At 39.7% G+C, this 23,966-nt stretch overlaps 1 protein-coding gene across 7 annotated transcripts in view; it reads left to right on the forward strand.

The window, feature by feature from the left end:
• The window catches only part of SUSD4 (sushi domain containing 4), an 85,264-nt gene that overhangs the window by 42,592 nt on the left and 18,706 nt on the right, over window positions 1-23,966 (forward strand). For 6 of the 7 annotated variants that reach the window (XM_039705809.1, XM_039705808.1, XM_039705806.1 and 3 more), the window contains exons 5-7: window positions 9,668-9,880; window positions 17,079-17,258; window positions 20,592-20,780. In XM_039705809.1, coding sequence (XP_039561743.1) covers window positions 9,668-9,880; window positions 17,079-17,258; window positions 20,592-20,780 — 582 coding nt within the window. Of the gene's footprint in view, window positions 1-9,488; window positions 9,571-9,667; window positions 9,881-17,078; window positions 17,259-20,591; window positions 20,781-23,966 lie in introns of those variants that run through there. The other variant, XM_039705810.1, reaches the window with a different exon arrangement.

Below are 23,966 nucleotides of genomic sequence, written 5' to 3' on the forward strand. Positions count from 1 at the left end.
ACAGCATTTTAATTATAAATGTTTCCATCTTGCTCGCTGGCTTTTCTGTGACTTTGCTCTGAGTTGCTAGTTCTGATGCTGTGAGCAGCCTCCCATCACCTTCTGTCAGATGGAAGTTCCTTGGAAGGACTTCATGAGGAAAATGGGCACATGAGGATTAAGCGTAACACAATTATGAATCAAACTAAAGAGAAAAAAATGCATCTTCATTATCTTAACCTCCCACTGATTTTTCCAGTGTTCTCAGTATGGACATAATAACTCACAGGACAGAGCACTTTTAAATGCATAATTTAAGTTAAAAGTGTTTGGATATGATGACAATACTTCATTACTAGTGCCCAGGCAGACTCCTGCTACCCTTCTATACAATTTTGGGATTTATCACATACTTGGAAAAGAGCAAGATGATTATGTTCCATTTTTCTTCAGAATATGCATTCTCATTAAGAGAACCAGAGTAAAACCTGTGTTTTATGCTAACAGTACTAGCAGAGCACAGAAAGCATACAGGAACTTTGCAATATAGAAGAAAATCAGTTTTCCTTGGGTCCAGATTAGGACCAAAATCAATAAGGGTACTATTTTTTTTCCCAGTTGATATTATCTGCTTGGTTTTTAAACATTTTACTTAGAATAGAATATAAATGCTTTGCAGGGTGATCTGAAGTGAATGTTGAAGGTGCAATGCCAGTTCTTGTGTGGGAAATACCTGGTGAACCCACAAAGCCACCTTGTCTTCTTTTACATCTCCTAGACCTGTAGGTAAATAATATCCTAGCTGTGCAAGGCTAAGCAAGTAAGTATCAGCAAGTAAAACATACACAAAGGAAAAGATGAATAAAAAGTGGATGGCTGTGATGAGGTCCCCATTTAAGAGCAAAGGCCATAGTTTCATGGGTAGGTACATGTAGGGAAAATTCACCGTAGGGCATAAGAGCTGTCAGAGTATCCAGAAGCATCAGAGGATTGTGATAAGGATTCACTGCAAAAGCTGGAAGCAGTGTCTGTCAGCTCTCCTGTTTTAGTATGTACCAGCTTTCTAAATCCCGTCTCTCAGTCTTCTCTAGTGTGACTTCATTTAAAAGTTTAATATAATATTAATCCTGATTGTCCCCATATCCAGTTCTCCTTGGTCTTGGGAAAGTATAAAATCGATTTATACAGCACAGCTGAAAAGAAAAAAATTGTTGGATTACCATACTGTGGTATACAATAAAAAGGTAGTGTTACCTAGGGAAGCCTGTACCGGATGAGAGCATAAATATCAACTATATCCCTGAGTATTTGATTCCTGCATCTTACAGAAACAAGGATCTCTGCATAACAGTGTGACTTTTCATCACTTTGGATTTGCTGTGATGAATAATATTTAATGCTGTTGATCTAGAAGAAGTATTACTATAGTAACTAGCTCATGAATCTTTATGTTTGGTTGGGGTTGTTTTTTTTTTTGATTGGTTGGGGGGGGGTTGGGTTTTTTTGGGTTTTTTTTGGTTTGGTTTGGTTTTTTGCTATATTTCCTAAGGGTTGTGTGTCTAGACTAAGACTGTTTAAACTAACTCATGGTAATTTATTCCAGAGTGCTAAGAATATGGGACAATACTAAGATACTGCATTTTGAAAAACACACCCTGTCCATAACATACTTAAAATTATGGGTATATTGTTTTATTTGTCACATTTTTATTAGTAGCTTTCTATGCTGTTATTAATCCAGTTTAGTGACCTAAGGCTGGATTCCCACATTAACAGTATTGCAACTCTAATGAAATCCTAAGACACCTAATATATAAAATGTTACATCTGAGGATGAAAACAGAAATGGGATTGGTTGGTTTAAATCCAAGTAATGAGCTCACTTTTTTATTTAAATCAGTAAAAAGAAAATCTTGGCATAAGTGATATATTAATATTTTATAGTCTGGATTTGTACATATTTAATTTCTTATGATGATGCTTATGGGTCACCAGCCCACAAGAACACATTGGCAAATATCATCTTTATTACAGTTCCTTACCAGCAAAATGAATAGGAGGATATGTTAGGTATTTGCCCATTTACTGAAGCATATAGAGAGCTTTTACTGCATTCTTACTTTTATTATGGTAAAAGGTGGTGTTTGATTATTTTTTAAAACTGGATTGTTTAAAAAATTAGTCATCCTTGTCAAACCGTGTTTACCATTTTTTTATGGATAGAAATTAGAATAAGTAAATGAAATAGAAACTAGAATAAATAAAATAGATAGAAATTAGAATTCACAGTTGTTCAAGGTTCCGATAAGAAATGTGTAACTACCATTTCCAAAAAGAACCATTTTAAAGTAGTTTAAATTAACTTAAGGATAATCAATATGCACACAGATAAGCTTATTCAAGCACATTTTCTATTGTAAACTAAATTAGAAAAATGAAATATTAATTGGAAATTGAAGAAGTCATTTATTCTCACATGCTTCTTTTTCACAGAAGAGGAAAAAACCTCTCTGGTTTTATACCTTTTTTAATTTCTTGTGGAGTTTGCAGCTTGAATAAAACTAGTCATTAAACTGAACTAACTGAATAAATGGAGATTCAGAAAATATTCACCCTATAGTTGCAGAAAGCTGACCAAACTTTGTCTTCAGGTTTTTAATTATTTCTACCTAGTACTTGATTTGAGCTCACTCCAGTCTAGGCCTCAGAGTACCAGTTTAATCATTTTCAATGGCTTTGTTGGAAAAATAAATATCCAGTTTAAAAGTTTAGGAGCTGGGAGGAGGTTGTGGGATTTATTGTGTGGTAAATGGGCTTTTATTCACCCTGAATCATATCCCAGGATAGCCATGGTAACTTTCTGTAACAGAAACACAGAAGACATGAGCTCTGTCAGTAGAATGAGCAGCCAATTTGCTTTCTGCCTTTTGGTTTTCATTTAAGTGATGGCAAGTTCAGAGAATCACAGAGCAGCTTAGGACATTTCATAAGGGTTCATAAATTATGCACTCAGACTTGTTGGATTACAAAAGCCTGGGAGTAACAAGTGCTTCTTGCACTATAAATGAAATGGCTTATTTACAAATATGGCATAACAATATTAATTGTGAGAATTGTGATTACAGGGATAAGCATGTGCTGCTTAAGATGTTCATTAGAAGAAACTCATTTTCCAGAAGAAACAAATGCATCTTTTTAGTTTGCTGAAGTGCTTTGCTGACTGTATTCTGAACCACCTTCTTCTTCCAGTAATTTTAAATGGCTTTTCCTCATGTATTAGCCTAATAGGCAATAAAAGAAGGCAATAAAAGAATCCTGCATCAAGGTTCACATCCAAAATTCAAACTGGTGATGGTTTCCATGGGTAGGAAATTCAGCTTGTTCCCTGCTGTATGACACTGGTCAGGCACCAGCTGGGGTGTGCTGTCAGCTGTGAGTGTTGAATGGTAATTGGAGTAACTAATTGGAGGTGTGACCCCTGAAAGAAAGATGCTGTTTTTACATCTGCAGTCATCTATGCAGGGCCCAGGAACCTGCCCTGCTGGCATGCTGCAGCTTGTGCTTCTTTCTCCCTGGTGGTATTCCCAGGCAGAAGCAGTTTCTGGGTAGCTCCTAGAAGATCCATTTTGTCCTCTGAGGACACTTTATCCTGTTTGTGGCTCCTCACGTTCCATCCCCTGTACCCTCTCTGGAGGGAACAGCAATTATTGGGCTCTCTAGGAAGATGTCAGTTTGTTTTGGCACAAAAATGCCCAGGGGCTTGTCATACCTGAGTAGGGTTTTTAAGGTTGAGCTGATCATTGCCCTTAGGAGCATCTCTGAGTGACTGCCCCTTTCCAAGGGCCCATTGAGAAGACGAGAAAGAGAGGTGGTGGGCAAGATTTGGAATCACAGCGATCTTCTAGGAGACAGCAAGGGCAGGTTGGGGGTTGGCTGAGAGTGGGTTGTGGTGAAGGAGGATGGAGAACACAGGTGGGAGGCCAGGGTTGTGGGAAAAGATGACAGATCAGAAAAATGAGAAACTGCAAATGAGTCAACCTTTCTGCCTTTTGAATGACCAATTGCCCCTCTTGGAGTCTTCTCCCCTTCATGCAGGGCTTGCATGTTCATTTTTTTACTGCAGTGGGGTCCGTTTCGTGCTCATGAACTGCATTACATACTGATTTTCTTTTTTCTGCTATGATGCTCTTGTGTTATAAGAAGGATGAAGTAGCTTAATGGTGTTCTTGATTTGATAGATCAACTTGTGACTTAAGCAAAATACCTGCCCTTGGAGGACTTTTTTGATATTCTGTTTCTTCTACAAAGTAATTTAAGCGTCTCCGTTTCTTTCAGTGGCTTGTTAGGCTGCCCTGGATAAGGCTTAGCCCACTGAGGAGGAATATGAAGCCATGCTGGGTGCTTGGGAGCAGGTTCTGCAAGGATAGCAAGAGAGGCTGTGATTCACATCCTAAACAGGGCAGGGCTTTACAAAGCTGCTGAAATCTCAGGGAAGCTTAAGTATTACTGACACTTCAGGGATTAAGGAGAGTTTAGATTTTAGCAGGCATTTCACTAATGAAATCATAGCTTTAATAAGTAAATTTCACTTCCAAGTCTAGATACTAATTGAAGCACATCCTTCGTTTTCTTGTTCCTAGGGTACATGGATAGTTCAATTAACATCAGCAACATCAAGGAAGCATAAATGGCCAGAGGCACACAGTGCTGTGACTGCATGGCTTTCACAGAAACAGGGCAGAAACTCCTGAAGGGATGAAAATGACTTTTGCTTTGTACAAGACAAGCAAGCCCTTGGCATACTTGCACTTGTGGCCCTTCTGTTTTAGTCCCAGAATGGCTTTTTACTGAGAGCTGGCCTAAGATAACCTGCTCCTGCAGCATTTACAGACTCCTAAAATATGCGTGCAGGCAGTCTGGTCCTGCTACAGTCTGTGAAGCCTCTGCCTCCCCCTGCTTCTGATTGAGACAGATTTAGTGAACCCAAATGTAGGTGTTGATGCACAAGAAGCCCATTCTCCATCCTGCTGAAGTCAAACACTGAAAATACTCTCTATCTTGAATATTATTGCATATTATATGCCACTTTTCATTCACTGGATGTATGTAACAAAATGAAATGAGAGTGATGCCTCTGTTTAAGAATGAGTGCAGCCAGTTCTGAGCTCACATGCATCATCAGTATGTCAGTGAAATGTTTTATAGCAGCTTTAGAGGCAAAGAAGTTAATCAAATCTAGATTAGAAATCACCTTGCCAGCACCATGAATTTACAAGGAGCTGTAAGATACAGAGGTGAGAGAAGAGGGAAAACAAAGAAAAAAAACCATTAAACTGAGAAAAAGAAACAAAACAAAATAGATATGTGGTATGAACTGAGGGGTTCTTCCTCCTACCTTTTTTGGGCAGGTCTGAAGCTCAGTCGTGGCTGTCATGATTTCTTGTCATCACACATATGTATTGTTCCCCTGGATTCCAACATTTCAGGCTTTTCACTGGGGATGAGATGAATCATTTTATGTTTGAGAATGTACAATGCAGATTTCTAGGAGCAATCTGATCAAGTTATTTACAATGGTTCATTTTATACCCCAAGAAGGGCATTGCTTATTTTTTAGTCTTCTCATTAATTTTACATTATTTTGCCTGACTGACAATACCAAGAAATTTAGGTAAAGTGGGCATCCATATAACCTGCGTGAGAGTTGTCCAGATCAAGAGCATTGCTATTTTCTGGTTAGTCAAAGAGTAGACATGTGGTAAATTGGTAAATACCAAACCCAAAATATATTCTGTATCAACTGCATGCTTTTTTGATGATGATGACCTTATATGCTCATTAACCTTGCCAAGAAGACATTATTGTCCATGATATTTTACACAATATCCCTTAAAGGTGCTGTGGTACAGAAAGTCTGCAACTTGGACCAAATATTAACCTATTTTGATTACTGAAATAGTCAGTTCCAGCAGTAATTGTGTAGTCTTTACTTTAGGGATTTAAAGCCATGCAATAGCATCCAATAAAGTTGCTGCTAATGGTGCAGTATTGATTATGATGGCTGCTGGCCTTACTAAATTTTTACTATATAGGCAACATGAAAGTTTTCTACTTTATTTAACAAGTGTGTTGTATAACTTGTACTAGTAGGTGGTAATGATAATTTCCCCTTCCCTCCTTTTAACCATGAGAAAGTCCAGTAATCTTCTTTTCCCCAAAGACTCATTGAAGGGTTTGACAAGAAACAGAATCCATTGTAGTTCTAAGTTGCTTTCTATCTTATTTGATAGACCTATTTTCTGAAGGATAGCAGTTTTTTATTATAGCCAAAAGATTGGCTTTCTCTTCCAAAGACTTTTATGATGGCTGAGATGATTTTTAGCTTTTTTCATCAGGTTCTAAAGGGATTGGAGCATAAGATGTCTGTAGCATCTCATCTATAATGTAGGATTACTCCTACCATTAGAAAGTTACTGTGTCACAACCTGGAGTAGCTGCTCTTAAATGCATAGTTTTGAAAAATAAAAGAAAACAAAGATTGTGAGAAAAAAAATACCAAGCAGCATCTCATTGAAGGCATATATTTAAAAATTTTTGATAGGGTGGAGGTTAACTAGATGAGATTATATGGAAAGGATTATTATGGAAAGGGTCTAATTCTGCTATTACGAAGAACTGGAAGATGGCAATTCTCAGGGATGTTTGAGCATTATTTTTCTTGAATATTGTACCAGAAAGTTTATATTTAAATTGGAAAAGGCTGATGGACTTAGCTGTCTGCTAAATAAGCTGTTGAAACTTCACCACAGCTCTTGTGCAAGAGAGAAACAGCCCTGGTGAAAATCATTCCTGGCTTCTCTGGATGGTGGCAATTGCCCCTTTGGAACACCAGCAGTGCCTGTTGTGCACTGGGAGATCCTCAGCACAGGGGCAGCCTCCCCACACCTTCCTCATACATGTCCTTCCTCCTTCCCAGACCCAGCACAGCCCTGGCTTCTCTGCTTTGTGCCTGGATCATCTACACTTTCATAAAGGTGCCTTCCATTGTTTCCAGCAGGACTTTGGGCTGTGTCTACTGTTGCTATCTATGAAGCTAAGATGGAGTTAGGGATTTGTTTGCTTTGCCTTTATGGCTTTACCATGAGATGCTACGTTATTGTGTGTGCCATCTGCCTAACTGGCTCTTCCCTGAGGCTTTTTTCCTTCTTCCTTGCTTCAGGAACAAGCTAGGAAGTGGTGATCCTGTGCTGAGTCCATGTGTCATCTCTTATGCAGTAACTGACTAACAGCTGGCTACTGGCTCTGTAGAACCCAGAGGGTGCATAATTCAATTTTCCCATTCATGTTCCAGTTTCTACTTGGGAATTCCCCTGGGGGATAGATTTGTCTGCTCGCTAACTGCACTCAAGAAAAAGAATCTGAGAGACCAACACACTGCAAAAGGATCCCAAGGAGGAACGGAAATCTTTGCTTGTGAAGGGTCACCAGAAAAGTAGCAGTAGGGTCACAGAATTACCTTGCTCCAAGGAAAAACACATTCTTGCCTTCCATGTCCGGTTTTGTGCTGACAAGCACAAAATCTCTAACTTTGCATATTTGACTTTATGAAAACTGAGAAATTACCTTGGCTCATTTTTTTTTCCTAGGCAAATTGTGCGTGACCCTTACCTTTGTTGTTGCAGAGGCAAAGTAGTAGGCAGCAGTGTACTTTTCCCTGATATAGCTAGTGAGAAAGGACACATATTTCAAGGTGGGTTACAGTATTCCTCGCCTGACTGCAAATTCTGAGATTACTGAAGTAACAAAATTTATCTGAATGTCATGTTATCCCTTGGTTTAATAGAAAATAATTAAGATCTTCGCTGACATTATTAAAGGACATGGGCTTGCTGTCTGGAGCATAAGAAGCTTCTTTTTAATCTCCAGTAAAAATGGACAGCCTTTCTCTGTTAATAAGTATTGCCTACAGTGAATAATCCCATGATCATAATGACTTCTCCGTGCTTCTCCTTGTTCATCCCATTGGCAAATGACAGAGAGTCTGGGATGATTTGCACTGGAGGACTTGAGCTGTGGCAGATAAGCAGGCATCGGTGGAATTCAGGGATGTGTTTGACTTGGTCGCTGCACTGATGCTTCAGTTCCCAGGATGAACTGCACTGGATGGAGGAGTGAAGCTGCACAGGAGCAGCTGCTCTGCTGCTCTTGTGCTGTTTCAGCCAGGAGAGAGGATGCTGGGGAAGTGGAGAGGGAGATCCATGGGTGTTGGAGTACTACGGAGGGGCCCAGGGTGGCTGTTGGTCATGGAATTCAGTCTGGGTTCTGTCCATCATGTCACCTCCTGGGAATTATAGCCTGACTGGGGAGTTTGGCACAGGACCTGGAAATCAGGAATGTGCAATCCACCCTGGTGACTCCACAGTGTGTCCTGCCTCTGGTCACAGGAGCAGGTAATGGGACATAGGACACAAGTGGCTTGGTGTAGACCTCCTGCTTCTCCACTAGCAGCTGTCAGCCAGGGGACTGAGCAGAGACATTCAGTGCTCAAATGCAAGAGCTCTTCATCGTCTTCAGTCCTGTCCATTTGGCTGCCACAGTGTCACAATGAGCCCTTGGCAGAGGGAGTGATTTAGGCTTGGAAAATGGAGATTTATTTCAAAAAGTCCTTTACTGTAATATCTTCCTTCTCTCTGACTGCCCCATGAAAGCATCTCATCATGCAGGAAGTAGCTGAGGCTCTCTGATACTATTCTTTTAAAATCAAAACATTAAAACTACCATGCAATGATTTTCACATTTCCAGGCATCCCTCCCACTGGCATTAATTGCCCCCCTGCTGTTCCTATTCGAATGCTATTTGCTCTTTCTGTATGCAGCCCTTGTTCACTGCTGCACGAAACCTTTGCTGCTTTGCAGTAAAAAAAAGCTTCCACTTGTGCAAATGGCATTGAAATGAGTTTGATGAAGTGGTAACCACTCACATTTATTGATTGCAACTGTTGGGGTTTAGTTTGTTATTTTACAGTTAATTTTGTAGAGGTAGAGGACTTTACAAATTACCTTCTGATGTCAATGAAGTAATACAGCACTCTCATAACAATGTTTGGAAAGTGTGGTAGGGCCACCAAGCCAAAGGCATAAGGGGGTCACATTCATCCAATGTCACTGTGTCCCTTTCCCCTGTGGCAGATCTCCCTCCCATTTTGAAATCTCCCTGTACTTAACAATTCTCCTATTTCAATTAGTGTCTTTGGATGGCAGTTAAGTTTCATGTCCCTTTATTCCCTCTTCCTCTCTGCTTCTGACACATTATTATTCTTACCAGTCACTGCACGAGACCTCCAAACTCCCATAGTCCCCAGAAGTAATTACAGACACATTACTGAGCAAGCCCCACTGGTAGGCTGGGTCAAGTGCTTTATTTTTATCCAGGGCAGCTACCAAAGAGTGTGATTGACTTTTGCTTTCCCAGTAGCTACATGAAAAGACAGGAGTACTTCTGTCACCTGAGCATTTTAGCTGGGGATGGGTCCTCAGCCAACCCTGAAGTACCTGGTACCCAAGTAGGGTTGCTAGTGATCAATATGGAAGGTACAAGGTCCTTGTGAAGATGGATAAAGATGGATAAAGATAGAAAAAGTATGAGGAGTAAATGAGCACAGTTGGACTGTATCTTTGTCTAACACAGGGTTTGATGACCTGCAAGCATGTGCAGATCCTGGGGCTCCTGAACATGGCTACAAGACACCCAGTGCAGGTGTTTTCTTTGAAAGCGTGGTGGTCCGGTTCCATTGCCAAGAAGGATACAGGCTCAATGGTACTTCCAAAAAAATTTGTGTGAGACACTTTAATGGCTCCCTGAGCTGGAAACCCAGTGATAAACCTGTGTGCCTACAAGAAGGTAAGTCAGTTTTCTTCAAGCTGTTCACCACATCAATTCTTCTCACTTGTCCATGTACCATGTATGTATGTCTCTGGACAAAACAAAAGGCTGGAGTCCATTTCACTGTGTCTTATTGGATACATACTTTAATTTTCCATCCATAATCCTCCTTTGTCGGTTAAATTTGTACCATGAGAAGCTGTGTGTGTTGAAAGGAACATAAAGAAATGTGAAAACAGGATTTAACCTCCCCTTTTAACTAGCTACAAATTGATGCAGAGAGGAAAAACAACCTCCATTGTAAGTTATCTGTAATTATTTATTAAAGCTGCCCACTTAATATTCCTTTCTCCAATATTTTACTAGGAAAATAAAATCAATTTCCAATGCTACTGCTTCTGCTAATCAGGCATTTTAAACAATAGTATTTGGTGATGTATGCATGAGTCAAGTAGCAAAAGAGCCTGCACAAGATTAAAGCCAGGGTAGAAGTTTACTCTGCGATAATTCAGACTATTATGGCATAAACCAATTTATTTTTATTGCATATTTGAAACTGTATTTGGTTTTAAATACTTAGGATGTTACATTGCTTTCTTCTTTTAGGTCTTAGAGGCAGGGTTGATTTGAATTTCTTAACTGTAAATTTTGGCCAAAGTACACCCAAGCAGCACAAATTTTTTATTTCACCAAGTATATTAAAGATATAACCTGTCCTTGTTGATTTATTTTTGGACAACAGAGCTATTAAAGTCAACAGACATGAGAAGTGTTGGCTAAATAAAATGTTTACATTTTAGTGTTGTGACTTCTCCACTGAAGACATTAGCCATTCCCTCATTGCCTCATTGTCTTCATGGTGGAACAAGATAAATTCTACTTCAGGTTACCTTTCACCATTTAAAATCGAATAAATACATAGGCTTTGTTCAGAGGTAGTTGAAGACTTATGTGGCTCACAAACACACTTACTGCATAGGATCATGCATCACTTAGTCTTTACAAAAACTGCAGGTACTTGTTTGTGGTCCAGGGTGGGTAGGTGTAAGAATCCTGTGCCAGGACAGGGATATGACATGACAGGGACAAGCAGGGCCTGGGAAGACCACACTCAGGAGCTGCATGTGAAGGGAACAACCCTAAACAGTAGCCAGTGTGAAAGTGGTGCATGAGATATTGGAGAGAGTAGCCAGAGGCAGCTGGTAAGGAGTGCATGGGCTTTCAGGCAGCTAGACTGTTGGCAGGAGAAATTTTGGTTAAATATGTTCTCCTGGACAAGTGTGAGGCCATGGGCTACAGAGTCATGAGGGACACAGTGAGCTGTCCCATCAGATGACAGCTGATATCTAGAAATAAAGGCAAAGGGGTGCCAACAGCACCTAATCATATGGCCACATGAGTCAGCTTCTAAGAAATAACCTAATGCCTTTAAAAATAACTATGTATGGAAATCGTGCCCTCTTCTGACAGCCACTTTTCATAAACTACATTGTCTCTTATCTCATTGTTATTTAAGAAAAAATACATATAGAGTGACAGCAGCCTGTGTCTAAATTGGCTTTTGGAACTACCAGAAAAAGCTTTAATGCTTGGAAATTCTGTTCCCTTTAAGCATAGCAGGAAGCTAGGAATGTTGATGTGCATCTTTGAAATGTTGCCTGTATCATCCACTGCAGTTGTTAAAATAAACATTAATGTTTTTTATTAAATATTCAAACCTCTTCCCTCCAGCCCAGTGGAAATCTGTGGAAGAAGTTTCTGATCACAATGCCATCAGCAACAAAACTGCCACTAATGTCAGTGTGATCAACACTCAGGCCAGGTGTTTTCAAAAAATAATGAAATTGGAAGATGAGAATGTGATGGATGAGGTGACAACAGTTGCTTTGGAGATAATAATGACTTTCCAGCATAGAATGCTTAAAAAGGATTGCTAGCCAATTCTCTGATCAAGCAAAGCACTTAAGCTGGAGCATATCTGTAATTATGTGATTAGTCTTGTTAAAGTTCTGTGCTCAAAATTAGGCAGATGCAAAAATGCTTCTTACTACTTGGATCAAGGAGTAGGACCCTGATTTAGGATTTAGTGAATCAAGTGCTTAACACTGATTAACATTATAATAATACCTCAGGTATTAGATTACAGCATTAATTCTTCTTTTCAATGCACAATAGCAGCACTGATTCAGAAGAAATACTAAGCAAAGGCTCAGTGGCAGTCCATGAGGTCTAGGCATTGGCTTAAGTGATTTTTAGACTGATCCTTTTGCACACTGGGAGCAGAATATTGAGAGAGGCTCATCATTGAGGGAGGCAGACAGTGTAGGAATGTGGCACATCTGGAGATGAGTTAAGAGAATTACAACAGGGTTTGTGATTCTCAGCTGTCTAATGACATACATAAAAGTCTTCATTGCAGAAATTCTGTAATGATACATAGAAAGAAATTTGAAATTTCTAGCAATTGCTGGAGAAGTGAGAAGTTGATGATTTCCCATTCATCATTACCTATCACAAGGTAAAATAAACTTTATGCTGCATTTACGGTGGGGGCTGGCTGCTCCGTGGGCTATGGTATGCTCTACATGCTTCTCATCCCAGCATATATAAATGCCAGGCAGCGCCAGCTGAGCTTGAACAGTGAAAACAATCTGTAGTTTGGAGTTAATTTACTCTCAGGAGCTTGGATTTGGAGGAGGATAATTTTATGTCTATATGTTATGTACGTTTAATTGTTGTTATGTGTTTACTAGCACAGTTTCTAATCACAAATGGATGCTATTTACCAAAGGAAGCAAAGCAACCTGTTTCAGAATGTAATTGATTTTAGATCTAATAAAATTATTAGAGCTGGAGCTCTTCACCCAATCTATTTGATTTTATAAGCCTGTCATTTCTTGTTTAGAGGCAGGAGATTTTAAGTGTCAAGATGAGAATGAAGTTGCATGACTTGGTGCCCAATAAATGCCCTGTCAAAAATCTGTATGTCAAAAATCTTATGTTCTTATGTTGATCTACAGCATGGTGTAACTATCTTTCATCAGCTCGAATACAGTTATGCACATAAATACCAAACCTCTGAGGTAGGAATTTTGTATTTACTGTTTAAGAGCAGTATGTCATGTTGTTCACATTTTAATCTAATCTTCTCCCACTGTGATAATGTGGCTGCTGAGGCTGTTGTCTTACTTGGAACAAATGCTAGCTCTTTCCTATGAGATTGAATCTAAATTTACAATTTGCATGGAGATGGCATCGAAATGAAGAGCTGTGCCCTCCTCTCCCCATGCTTCTGCAGGCAGACAACCTTGGAGATGTCCTCAGTGCCTCATTCTCCCAATTACAAGGATGATAAACCTGCAGTGAAAGTAGTGGACTAGTACATGGTTTGGCTACAGCTTTCCTGTAGGACATTTAGCCCGCCATTTGCTTTGCCTTTGTCCCTGAGTCTGTGAGATGACTGAAGTATTTTTATTATTCCATCTCTTATCTGTCTTGCCCAGTGTTTGTTGATTCTTAAACCTGGTTATGAGCACTCTGTGATATTTGTAACCAGGCCACAGCTCAATGGCTGCAGATCTTAGGTGAAATCTCTCTGCACTGTTGAAATACAAGCAAAGACGATAAAAAGAGATGGTTATTTAATATGCACTAAAATACTGTGTTTGCTGTCCACAGAATAATCCTAATAACACAGAACTGTGGATTTAACACTAGTAAAAAAAACAAGGGACAATATTGCTCTTAAATGCTTACTTTTAAGAGAACAGTGTGTAGATGAGCTGTCCCTGCATCAAACCAGTTTTTCATTATATTCCTTTCATCCTTCCTCCCTGTTTCTCTCTGTTCCAGCCTGCCGGTGGTGTGACTCAATGTAGTCAAGGTTAATTGAGAGTGAGACTTGTCCACAGTGAGATACACAGGAGTCTCAGACCTTTACATTTGAATTTACATACAGATAGCAAAAAAAACATTGCCAGAGCAGGGATTGGGACACAGTTCTTCAGTTGTACACACTCTTACAGTATTGTAAAAGTCCTTGACATAGTTTGGAGCAATGGCAGTACTCCCAAGTAAATCTTCCAGCACCTTCTTGGATTAGCATGGATATGGGATAATTTTTGGATGGTAAGGGCTCACCTGCAATAGATACAAGCCATCCCAGGCCAGCTGGTACCCATGGATGCTGTGGCTATCTCCATGGTCTCTAGCTCATGCGTTCCTTCTAAGTTGTTGTGTGGTCCAAGAGGAGATAGGATTATCTTCCTTCCCCATGGGGTAGAATGAACAGTTCCAAGAGGTTCTGCATGGTTTGCACGTGAGCAAAAGACTCTAACTATATTGTTTAATAAATTTTATTCTTCAGACCAATCTTCTGTGACAGGGACACACTTGGTTTGCTAAAGCCAAGAGTTCCTAATGTACAAATCTTCATGAAAGTTAGGGCAATGTGAGCCCTTGTGCCTGTCAGGCTGTTGAGCCTGTTGGCTCTACCCCACCTGCTTCTGCCCTTGCAAGATAAGAAATGTGTCCTTTTGGCTGGCCCGTTTTAATACGCACACAGTAGATATAAGCAGATCATGCCAGAAAGGAGTGTAAGTCATAGCCTTTGTTGCTCGATGCTGGTTAAAGACTGTATATTCCCTTAAATGGTTTTGCAGTTTCCATGGATTTGCTGAGAAGGACTTAGAATAAAGTAGTTTATTTTCTAGGACAGGACATTTTAAAATTCAGTCATTTCCTTCTAGCTTTTCCAAGCAGAATTAGTGCCAGCTAATCCAGTTGTTTGTGGAGAGGTGGCTAATGCAGTTTATGCCTGAGTGCTAAATATGAATTCAGCTAGTGGGAAAGCATTTGCTTGCAAGGCATCAGGAAAAAGAGCTGTAATGTTGTGGTCCATTGGTCTGGTGTTTAGCTGGAGCTTGTAATAAGCCTGTTATCAGAGTCAGCCAGGATGTGGCAGGTGGAGTACAGCGCAGTGAGCAACGTATTGCCGTTCTCTGCCAACATCTACCTGATTAAAATGATCCCATCTACAGCTGTTCCTTGGAATAATAGGGATGGAGTTGCTGTGATAGATCATTGTTACAGAATCAATTTCCCCCACTTTGAAAGGGAAATCTCATGTTTTATTGTGCTGTGTGTACACACACCACCTTTATTTGTATAGCAACAGAAAGACGTGGTAGAAAGAGAGGGAGCTGTTCACTGACATTATCTTCTAGCATCCATCTCCAGTCTCCTGCTGCGTGGCTGCCAAGCAGGTTCTCCATCTATCTCATCCCATCCTTATGGGGTGCCCGGGACAGCCTCTTCATGACAGCATTTATGGCTTAGTAGTATAAGGCATTTCTTCTGAGGCATCCTCTGCCTTCTTCTCTGCTGATTAACTTTATATATAGAGAGAAAACTGTTCCATCTTTGCAATAATGTCTGCATCCTTGCCAGCGTATTTTACAACCTCCAGTTAGGGCATGGATCCTCCCAGACTTGTGCGTTTATAAATAAATAAATAAATTCCAAGAAAACTTCTTGCTGCAGTTTCTCAGCCTGCCTGGCAGGCTGCCAGCCCTTCCTGCTACCAGCAGCAGGAGGCATCTACAGCAGCTGCCAAGAAGCTATAAAGTAATAAGATAAATTGAAGAATTTTTAACTAATAATGTGCTCAGGCCTCATACCAAAAAATTAGCTAAATACAATGTTTTTTAGAAACATCCCTGTGATGGGAAGTTACAAAGTATATTTTAACTGGGGAAGGAACACTGTCCCCCTTCAGGTTAGTAAAATTTAGTGACGGCGTCTCAGTTTGCCTAGTTTGCCTAATTAATAAAAACATTACAAAATACATTTGCTCTTAGTAGTTTGTGAGTGCTGTGCTTAATGACAGTTTATCTTTCTTCTACTTGTGCTTCAAAACAAACAAGCTGTCACTATCAGTTTGCTTAGTGCATACTGAAAATTAATTGCTAAATACAAATTCAGCTTTGCCTCTTCCTCTTTGACAAGAATTACCCATGAAAATGGCAGATACTTTCTCTTCTATGCAAGTCTCAAGGGATTTTTTTTTCTTAATAAATACAGTATTCCTAAATGAATATAATTGTCTCTCATGGTAGAGGTGTTGGGGGTATAAAACAGAATAACACAGGCTTATAATATTTTTTCTGTCTTTCTTGTGTTTGAAATACTTCTTAGTTTTTGATGCCTGGAAGCTTTTATTATCATCTCTGTCATGGATTGACTGCTGGCAGATAAACAAAATTTTTCTCCCAATGTCTGTTTCATCTTGTTTCATCTCACTTTGCCTTTGTGAGGAGGATGAACTTTGAGTCACTCAGATTATTCCCTCAGACCCTCTTGGCTTTTTTCTCAATTATTCAGTATTACTAGGGGATTTTCTCCCTGCTTCCCCTTTCCACTTTGTACATCTTTCAGCGTTCTGAGTTTCGTTCTGTATTTTGATGTCTTTGGCACTGGTACCTAGAGTGAGATCTGTGACTGTCTGATGCATGTGTCGCAGTCAGGCACTAGGGCCCATCCCTGTATATCACTTCAGGTTTGCAGTCCCTTCTTGAGAATTTTCTACAAGCACTTGAGATGCTGCTCAGAGCTCGAGATGCTAAAAATCATGCCCTCTAAAGGCATATGAGTGCAGGCACACAAAACTATCTGGTTTAAAACATAATCAAGGAAATTAAAGTGAAAGCATTCTCATCATAAACTCTGTGGAATGGACCTCTATAAACCCTTGTAAATGTACCTGATTTTCATCTGTCTCTCTGCTAAAACTGCAGCTTTTCTGTGTTCCTCATGCCATATCTGTATATGATCTTTTCTTTCATCCCGTCCTTAGCGCTGTCAGAGTTTGCCTTCGCATGGAACCTTGGGATAGTCAGACTTTGGGGTATAATTGCACACATGATGAATGGAAGGCCAAAGTGAACCACAGCCTTCCTAAAGGCTCCTAATTTTATTGATTTTAAAAAGGCTGGGGGAACAATTCATTATTGTAGCATGTCAGCTTCTCCTACCATGCCATAGACTTTGTAAAATAGTGATTTTACGAGGGAAAAGGCACTTTTACTGAAATACATGTATTTTCCAAACAGTTTAAACAGAGCACTTATATTGAATGCTTACTTCTGTTTAAGAGCTTGATTACTGAACAGCTAGCTATGTTTTTTAAATTAAGTTGCTATTTCTTTTTCTTATGAAGTCACAGATTGCCCTGTTCCACATGTTGAAGATGCAGAGGTTCATAACAAGACATACAGGACTGGCGATAAGTTAATAATCACCTGTCATGAAGGATTCCAGATCCGTTACCCTGACTTAGACAACATGGTTTCCATATGCCAAGACGATGGAACATGGGATAATCTACCCATATGTCAAGGTTTAGTACTCCAGCACATCCTGTTTTATAGCTCATGCATCTTGTGATAGTTTGCCAATATTTTTTCCTGCAGTTGTAGGAATGTAAGTGATCTGATAAGTTCCACAGTGCAGTGTTTGAGTAGTGCTGCTGCTAAGATTTTTTTTATTTGCTCACTGCAGGAAAGATGTTGCTTCCTGAACATTCCCACGCTTATAATACTACTTTAAATACTGCTTTTTTTATTTGCAAAGCTCAAATCTGACACAGATTCACTGCATCAGAAAGTAAAAAACAATCAAGGTAATCAGTCTGAAGTTCTGATGAGCATCTTGCATTTTTTCACCAATTAATTTGTGGAAATATTTAAGCTTCTAACTGCACTTTATCTTCCTTTACCTTGTGTAAAAGGCAAGGCTAGAGGAGAGAAACTGGAATCTGTTCTTCTGTCAGAGTTTTCAGCAGAGCTGTTGATTAGATTCACAATCCATTAAACTTTTATACATTGACTGAAAATTCAGGGTGTGCACAGGGATGATTTTGGCCAGAAAAGCCATTAGTAGAACTAGAAATATCAACAGCATGGGATCCCAGCTCAGCTTAGACTGAGAAATGGCAGGGAGTAAACCAGCTTTAGTGAGTGGAAATTCAATAACCCTGGGCTCCCTTTCCCTTCACATTTCTAATAAGCACATCTGAGTACCACTGACTCTGTTTTAACCAAGTTACGTCTAGGTAACAAGCTTGGCCCACTGAACAGCAGCAAGAGATTTTAACTGAGGAGCAGATTGGGTTAGTCCCAACTTTCTTCAAAGCCATCTGTCCCCTTATAGAGCTAACACTTCTCTGTAGACACTTAATTACACTATCACACCAATTTGCAGAGTCAGGGCAGGCAGGCAGGGGAGCTGAGACACTTCTCAGGAGCAGTAGCACATCAGACTGTCCCCCAAGATCCTGCCCTCCATTGCAGCAGAAACTTAGACATATTACCAGGTTAACTCAGCATTTTAGATGCACACATTGTATCTGAACAGGCCTAACAGCAAAGGCAAGGTTTTGCAAAACCATAGCAAAGCAGGCGCCAGTTTTGGGGTGTCTTGTCAGCAATGGCGTCATGTGTGACAGTATGAAGTGTACAGCTCCTTTCTGTGGGGGTGCACTTCACATCTAATTTAGGTAGATTAAAACTTTTGCAGTAGGGGGAGATGAATGCTTAAAAGATTGATTTGTAGATGCTGTATTTGCCAAAGATCCAGGGGCAAACTTTTTGGCAGGCAATATTTACTAATTAGCAGCAGTACCCCAAATATTCCTTGGTTTGTTACTTCTGTTGCTGTGTTTATACTGTGAAACACAATAAATTACTCCTCCTACTCAATAGCCAATATTAACTGCTTTTCAAAATAAAAGCAGTGCTAATAAAAGTTAAGAAATCAATTGCACAAGACCCAGGTGCTGTGATTACTGGATAGGCAGAGAATAGGCAGTTCAGATTCAAGACCCTGCCGTGTTTGCCAAATTCCATAAAGTTACTGCAGAATTCCAGAATTTTCTTTTTGATATGTCATGCGCTGCTAAGATCAAAGTCACTCGTCTACTTTGCTTTAGGTAGGCTGTCAGTTACATTCCTATGGCCCTTTCATTACAGAAGGCAGGGGAGTCTTAGGACACTAAGATGCCATTTTTTCCTGCCAGAGCAGTGGGGAAGGATTGTGGAGTATATAAGAATCTAACCTCTGTTTTTGCCATGAGATAATAATACTAATTACTGGTCTGGAAGGATGTTACTTAGCAAAAAGATGTCAAAATGAAGTTTTTCAAGCAGTGTTTGGAGACCTAGGAATTTTCACAAATGCTTGGCTGTCATACAAATTAAAATAAATCTCTGTCCTACATGACCAGGAACAAAATGAGCATTAAAATTCTGAGCCAGCAGGACCAAATTTTCCCTGATACAGTTCAAAGATGAGTAAGTTTGGTTTTGCTTGGGCAGTCTGTGCTCTTTCTGTCCCACTGGGGGCTGCTTATGTCATCCTGCTCAATGGGCTGCTCAGTTTGCAGGAATTAGTGTGGTGTGTGCGGGGCATTCTTGATCAGGGTAGAAGCAGCAGCCAGCAGATAGGATGCTTGAAGCTTTATTTGAGAGGGACATAACCAGCTGCTTCAACAGCTACTGAAATCATTGGTGTGGTGGTACAGCATGCTGCAAAAAGCTTTCAAGCTTTTATTTTATTTTCTTTCGGGTTTGTTCCTCTCCCTCAAAAGACCATTGCAAGGAAATGGCTGCTTGAAATGCAGATTTTTGTTTTAAATGCCAATGCCTTAAAAGAAGTTCTCAGACTGATTTTTTTTCCTCCTCTAGCTTAAAATTATGGGAGTCCTATGAACATCCTTCACAAATTCCTAGTAGTGACGAGACCCATTTATGGACTGCCATAATGCAGCTTCTGTTAGTCGCATAATTCTAAAATATTACTTGTCATTCCATGATTGCTAGTTATATTTTCTCCACATTATTGCAAATTAAAAAATTAAACAGTATCAAGCATTACCCAGAGGGTCATTTCTAGGGCCATGAGGAATGGACATGTTATAAAGACATGCCATCTGTTAAATTCACTGCTCTTGGTTGCCCCAAATTTTGGTTGGTGACCATTTAACTGTCACTGCTCAGTACCAGCTATGATACAAATCCCTCAGGAGTAATTCCAGAAGTAGAACTGGAACATAGTCTCTGATTCTGACTACATTTACAATTTGTGATGATAACAGATACCTTAACTTTTTGATAACCTAGTCTGAGACCTTGCTCAATGTTTATCATGGGACTGCTCCTAGGAAGTCATGTCCCTTTAGACTTTCTCAGACTAGAATTTCAAAGTCCTTAATTCTGCCTGCAAATATTTTACAGTTGCGTGCACTTTGTCACAGGAGCGGTTTTAATATTTAAGAGAGTTTACACGCCTGTCATTTTTTAGGAGGAAGAATAAAACCTACCATTTATATAAATGACAATATTTATTTATTAAAGATTCTATCTCAAAAAGAGATTGCCATCTGCTGAAATGGTGAATATTTGTTAAACAAAATACTGTCAGTTTCGGAAAACCTTTTCTGGATTTGTTGAGAGTGAAGCCCATGCTAGCAAAGTGTGTGGGCTAAACAACAAAAGGGTTTGAAACAGCATAATGAGGGAGATCTATCTGGGGGAGATAGTGCAAACATGCCATTCATAATGGAGAGGATGAAAAATATCACACTCCTCAACTGAGAAACTGTAACTGAGATGTGTGAAGATGACTGAGATAAGCAGTTGATAATAAAAGACACCTCCCTCTTCTTAATTTGCAGGTTGCCTTAGGCCGTTGGTTCTTCCTCATAGTTACATTAACATTTCTGAGTTCGGGGCCTCCTTCCCGGTAGGAACAGTGGTGTATTATCAGTGTTTTCCTGGATATAAACTAGAAGGGGCAGAGATCCTTGAGTGCATGTATAACCTTATCTGGTCACATAGCCCACCTAGGTGCCTTGATGTGGAAGGTAAATGCCTTACTGTTTGTTTCTCTTTCCGGTTTGCAAGACCTGCATGCTCTCTGTGGTTTTAACTCAGGGCTGTAGCCACGGTTCCATTTTGAGTGATATTCCCACTGGCTGTGCAGAGCCCGTGTGTGTTCTGATGTGTTCCTGCTGTGCTTCACTGCACCCTCAGCTCGTGGTGTTCCCAAGTAGTGTTTGCACTCGCAGTGTCCCAATGCAAGAGGGAAAGATCCTAATGTTTGCTTTGCCTTTAAAATGCGAACTCTCTGCCGCCTTTCTGATCAAAACACTGAGGAAGTTACATAACTCACCTTCCTGTGCAGATGGTCACAGTTCCTACACATATGGATAGATTTCCATGATCAGCTAAAAAAATACCCCACAGAAACCCTTGGTTTGGGCTGGGCCAGCTGCAGTCATTACTCAGCGCCACACAGTGCTGCACACTCAAGTATTTGCTGACTCCCTTAGCAGTTAACCTTTAAGAAGGATTGACAACTGAAAAACAACTGAGCTAATTTATTGATGAGGAGCATAAAAACCATTCATTGTGAAGCAGGTAGATCCCACCGAGCCAAAAGGAAAAATCTGTGATTGGAGGGTGTTGTAGTGTGTTTGTATCTGCATCCCAGACATTTAAAACAGTTATACTGATGGATTGCTCCACACATTGCCAAAACTGCATAAACTACCCTCCTCCATCTTCACAACTTGAATGAAACATCCTAGAGACTCTTGAGAGTCTAAATACCTCCTCTGCATTTCATGCCCCTAAAAAAACTACATTTTTGTTCTATCTCAAGCCTGTAAGGAAGCTCTCTATATATAGAAATTAGCTAGAAGCAATTATAGGAATTCATATGTGATGCTTATGTCACTGAACTAAATGCTAAGCATTCTGGAGGTGCAAAAATTTGCCAAAAGCATCAACAGAGTGACAAACTGCACAAAAATAATTTAATTATCCTTATATTTAGCTGACAGTTCAAGTTCCAAAATTAAAAAATGCCTTTGCAATTTTGGAATGAGAAGACACGATGATTTTTTTTGTTGTTTGTTTAGCTCACCATGAAAGATTAATCCTCAATCAGGTCTATGTAAGCCATTTTTGGAAAGTGCGTTTACTGTTGTTTATAACATGGAAAGCAGATTAAAAAATCAGAAGGGTCCTGTTAGGCTTAATCCAAACAATATATCTGATTTGAGAAAAATGACAGTTATCCAGTTAGAAAGATAAAAGCATGAAACTCAAGCATGTGACGCAGGAAAAATTGTGTCTTACTGTCACTTAACACAGGTGAGCATCCCAGCTGCTATCAAAATACCCAAGAAAACTCATGTGCTCATTGTTTCTTGCTTGTATGATGAAGTCATAGAAAGCCTCTTTTTCTTGATAATTTAAAACATGAGGCAGGAACTTCTGCCCTGACAGTTCTGTATTTTAAATTACATGTCAAAAATTATCATTCCCACTCAACTATGATGATCTGTGATGGGGGGATCGGTATGTGCCAAGGCCATTGGGGAGACCTCCTGAGTTCTGATTTCGATTCAGCCTCCCTTTGAATCACTTTCTTACTGTACTCTTTAAATGCCAAAACTTCCCATGGTGGTTTCATGTATGCATCCCATCAGTCCATTCATTCAGTGAACCAGAGGAGACCAAATCAGGAGCACAACACTTGCAAGAGCTGGTTCTGCTCAGCTTTGGGGGGAAAGAGAGAGCTTCCAGCAGCACTGAAAGGGAACTCCTGACAGCTCCTCTTGTGAACTTTGCTGTGGGGCTGCTTCAGCAGGTGTGCAGTGATCCAAAATTAATCCAGATAGGGTAAATCAACTCAAGATGCCCTTGTATGAAAGTGCTTGTTCAAGAGATTTATGCAAGGAGTGTCAGGCTCCAGGAATCTTGTTGCAATCCACTACTGTTAATTAGTGGATAAAATTCCTTTCCTGCATATTTTTTTATTCTTCACCTTGCATTCTGGTGTCAAGCATTCCTTTTATGTGTGCAGTGTGATCTTGCCAAGTAATATTTTGCACAGGGTAAATCTGCAAATAACAAATTCCATTTATTTCTTTCTGTGTTCAATCTGTTAAAAATTTAACAGATATTGTAATTTCCTACTCAGTATTTTAATATGGTAATGATTAACTACAGCTAAACCATTTGAGAGTTGCTATTCTCCTGTAAACAATGCTGCTTACAGCTTCCTCATTTAGATGTACGTTCTTGTTGAAGCCTCCACAGAAGGGATTTCCTAAATTTGTGTGTAGTCATAAAAATACTATAAATCAATCTGGAGAATTTTTTCCTCTTTGTTAGGTCAAATAAATTCTGAAAGAAGGCGTTGTAGCTCTATTTAGTAAACAGAAGATCACACCAGGGACCACGCAGCTCCTATTGCACATCAGGCTTTCTAATGATTCCCAGCTTTACTCTCAATATTGGTGAGCACAGAGCTTCCACCAGCTCAGCTGAGAGATTAATTTTTGCTGTTAGGGAAGGAAGTTTGTTTTTTTTTTTCTGATTAGTGAAATTAGTGCTGCTCTAGTCAGAGCAGAGCTCTAGTCAGAGCAGAGCATAGAGACTGTGTCACCTGGCACTGAAGTGCAGTCACTTCAGGGCAGTGGTTATGGTTCTGGCAAAAAAGGATGCCTCTAGCTCAGATTGCCAAGTGCTTACTGGTATGAGATCCTCTTCTTAAATGCTGGTACCTTTGCCAGATTTAAAACATTTGGATTGACTTTTGAGTGTCAGCCTCAAGCTGAATCATTTGGGTGGCTTCAGTTGAAATGGTTGAGCAATATCAGAGCAGTAAAGGAAAGGAAACAGTGTTGTTTTACCAGTTCTAGAAAATTTTGCGGTCACTTAGATGAATTATCTTCACATTGAATTTTCTTATTCTTTAACTTTCTTAATTTCCTTTTTTTCTAGTGGAATTCCACAATTATGCAGAAACATTTTAAACCTTCTGTACTGAAACTCAATAGTCACTTCCAAGAAAATGGAAGGAAAATGGGCTTTGGGTTTCTTAATATGATTTTTAAATTACCAATTTGGGGTTAATTATCCATCTGTAGAAACTGATGTAAGTGATTTCCTTCTGTAAAATCTGGTATGCAAAATATGGGTGCAGAATTTATGAGTGGAGAATACCATATGGGGTATAAATATTAATTGTAAAATAA

The sequence above is a fragment of the Passer montanus genome, unplaced genomic scaffold (genome assembly GCF_014805655.1).
Source record: "Passer montanus isolate IOZ18808 unplaced genomic scaffold, ASM1480565v1 scaffold185, whole genome shotgun sequence".
Taxonomy (NCBI): Eukaryota; Metazoa; Chordata; class Aves; order Passeriformes; family Passeridae; genus Passer; species Passer montanus.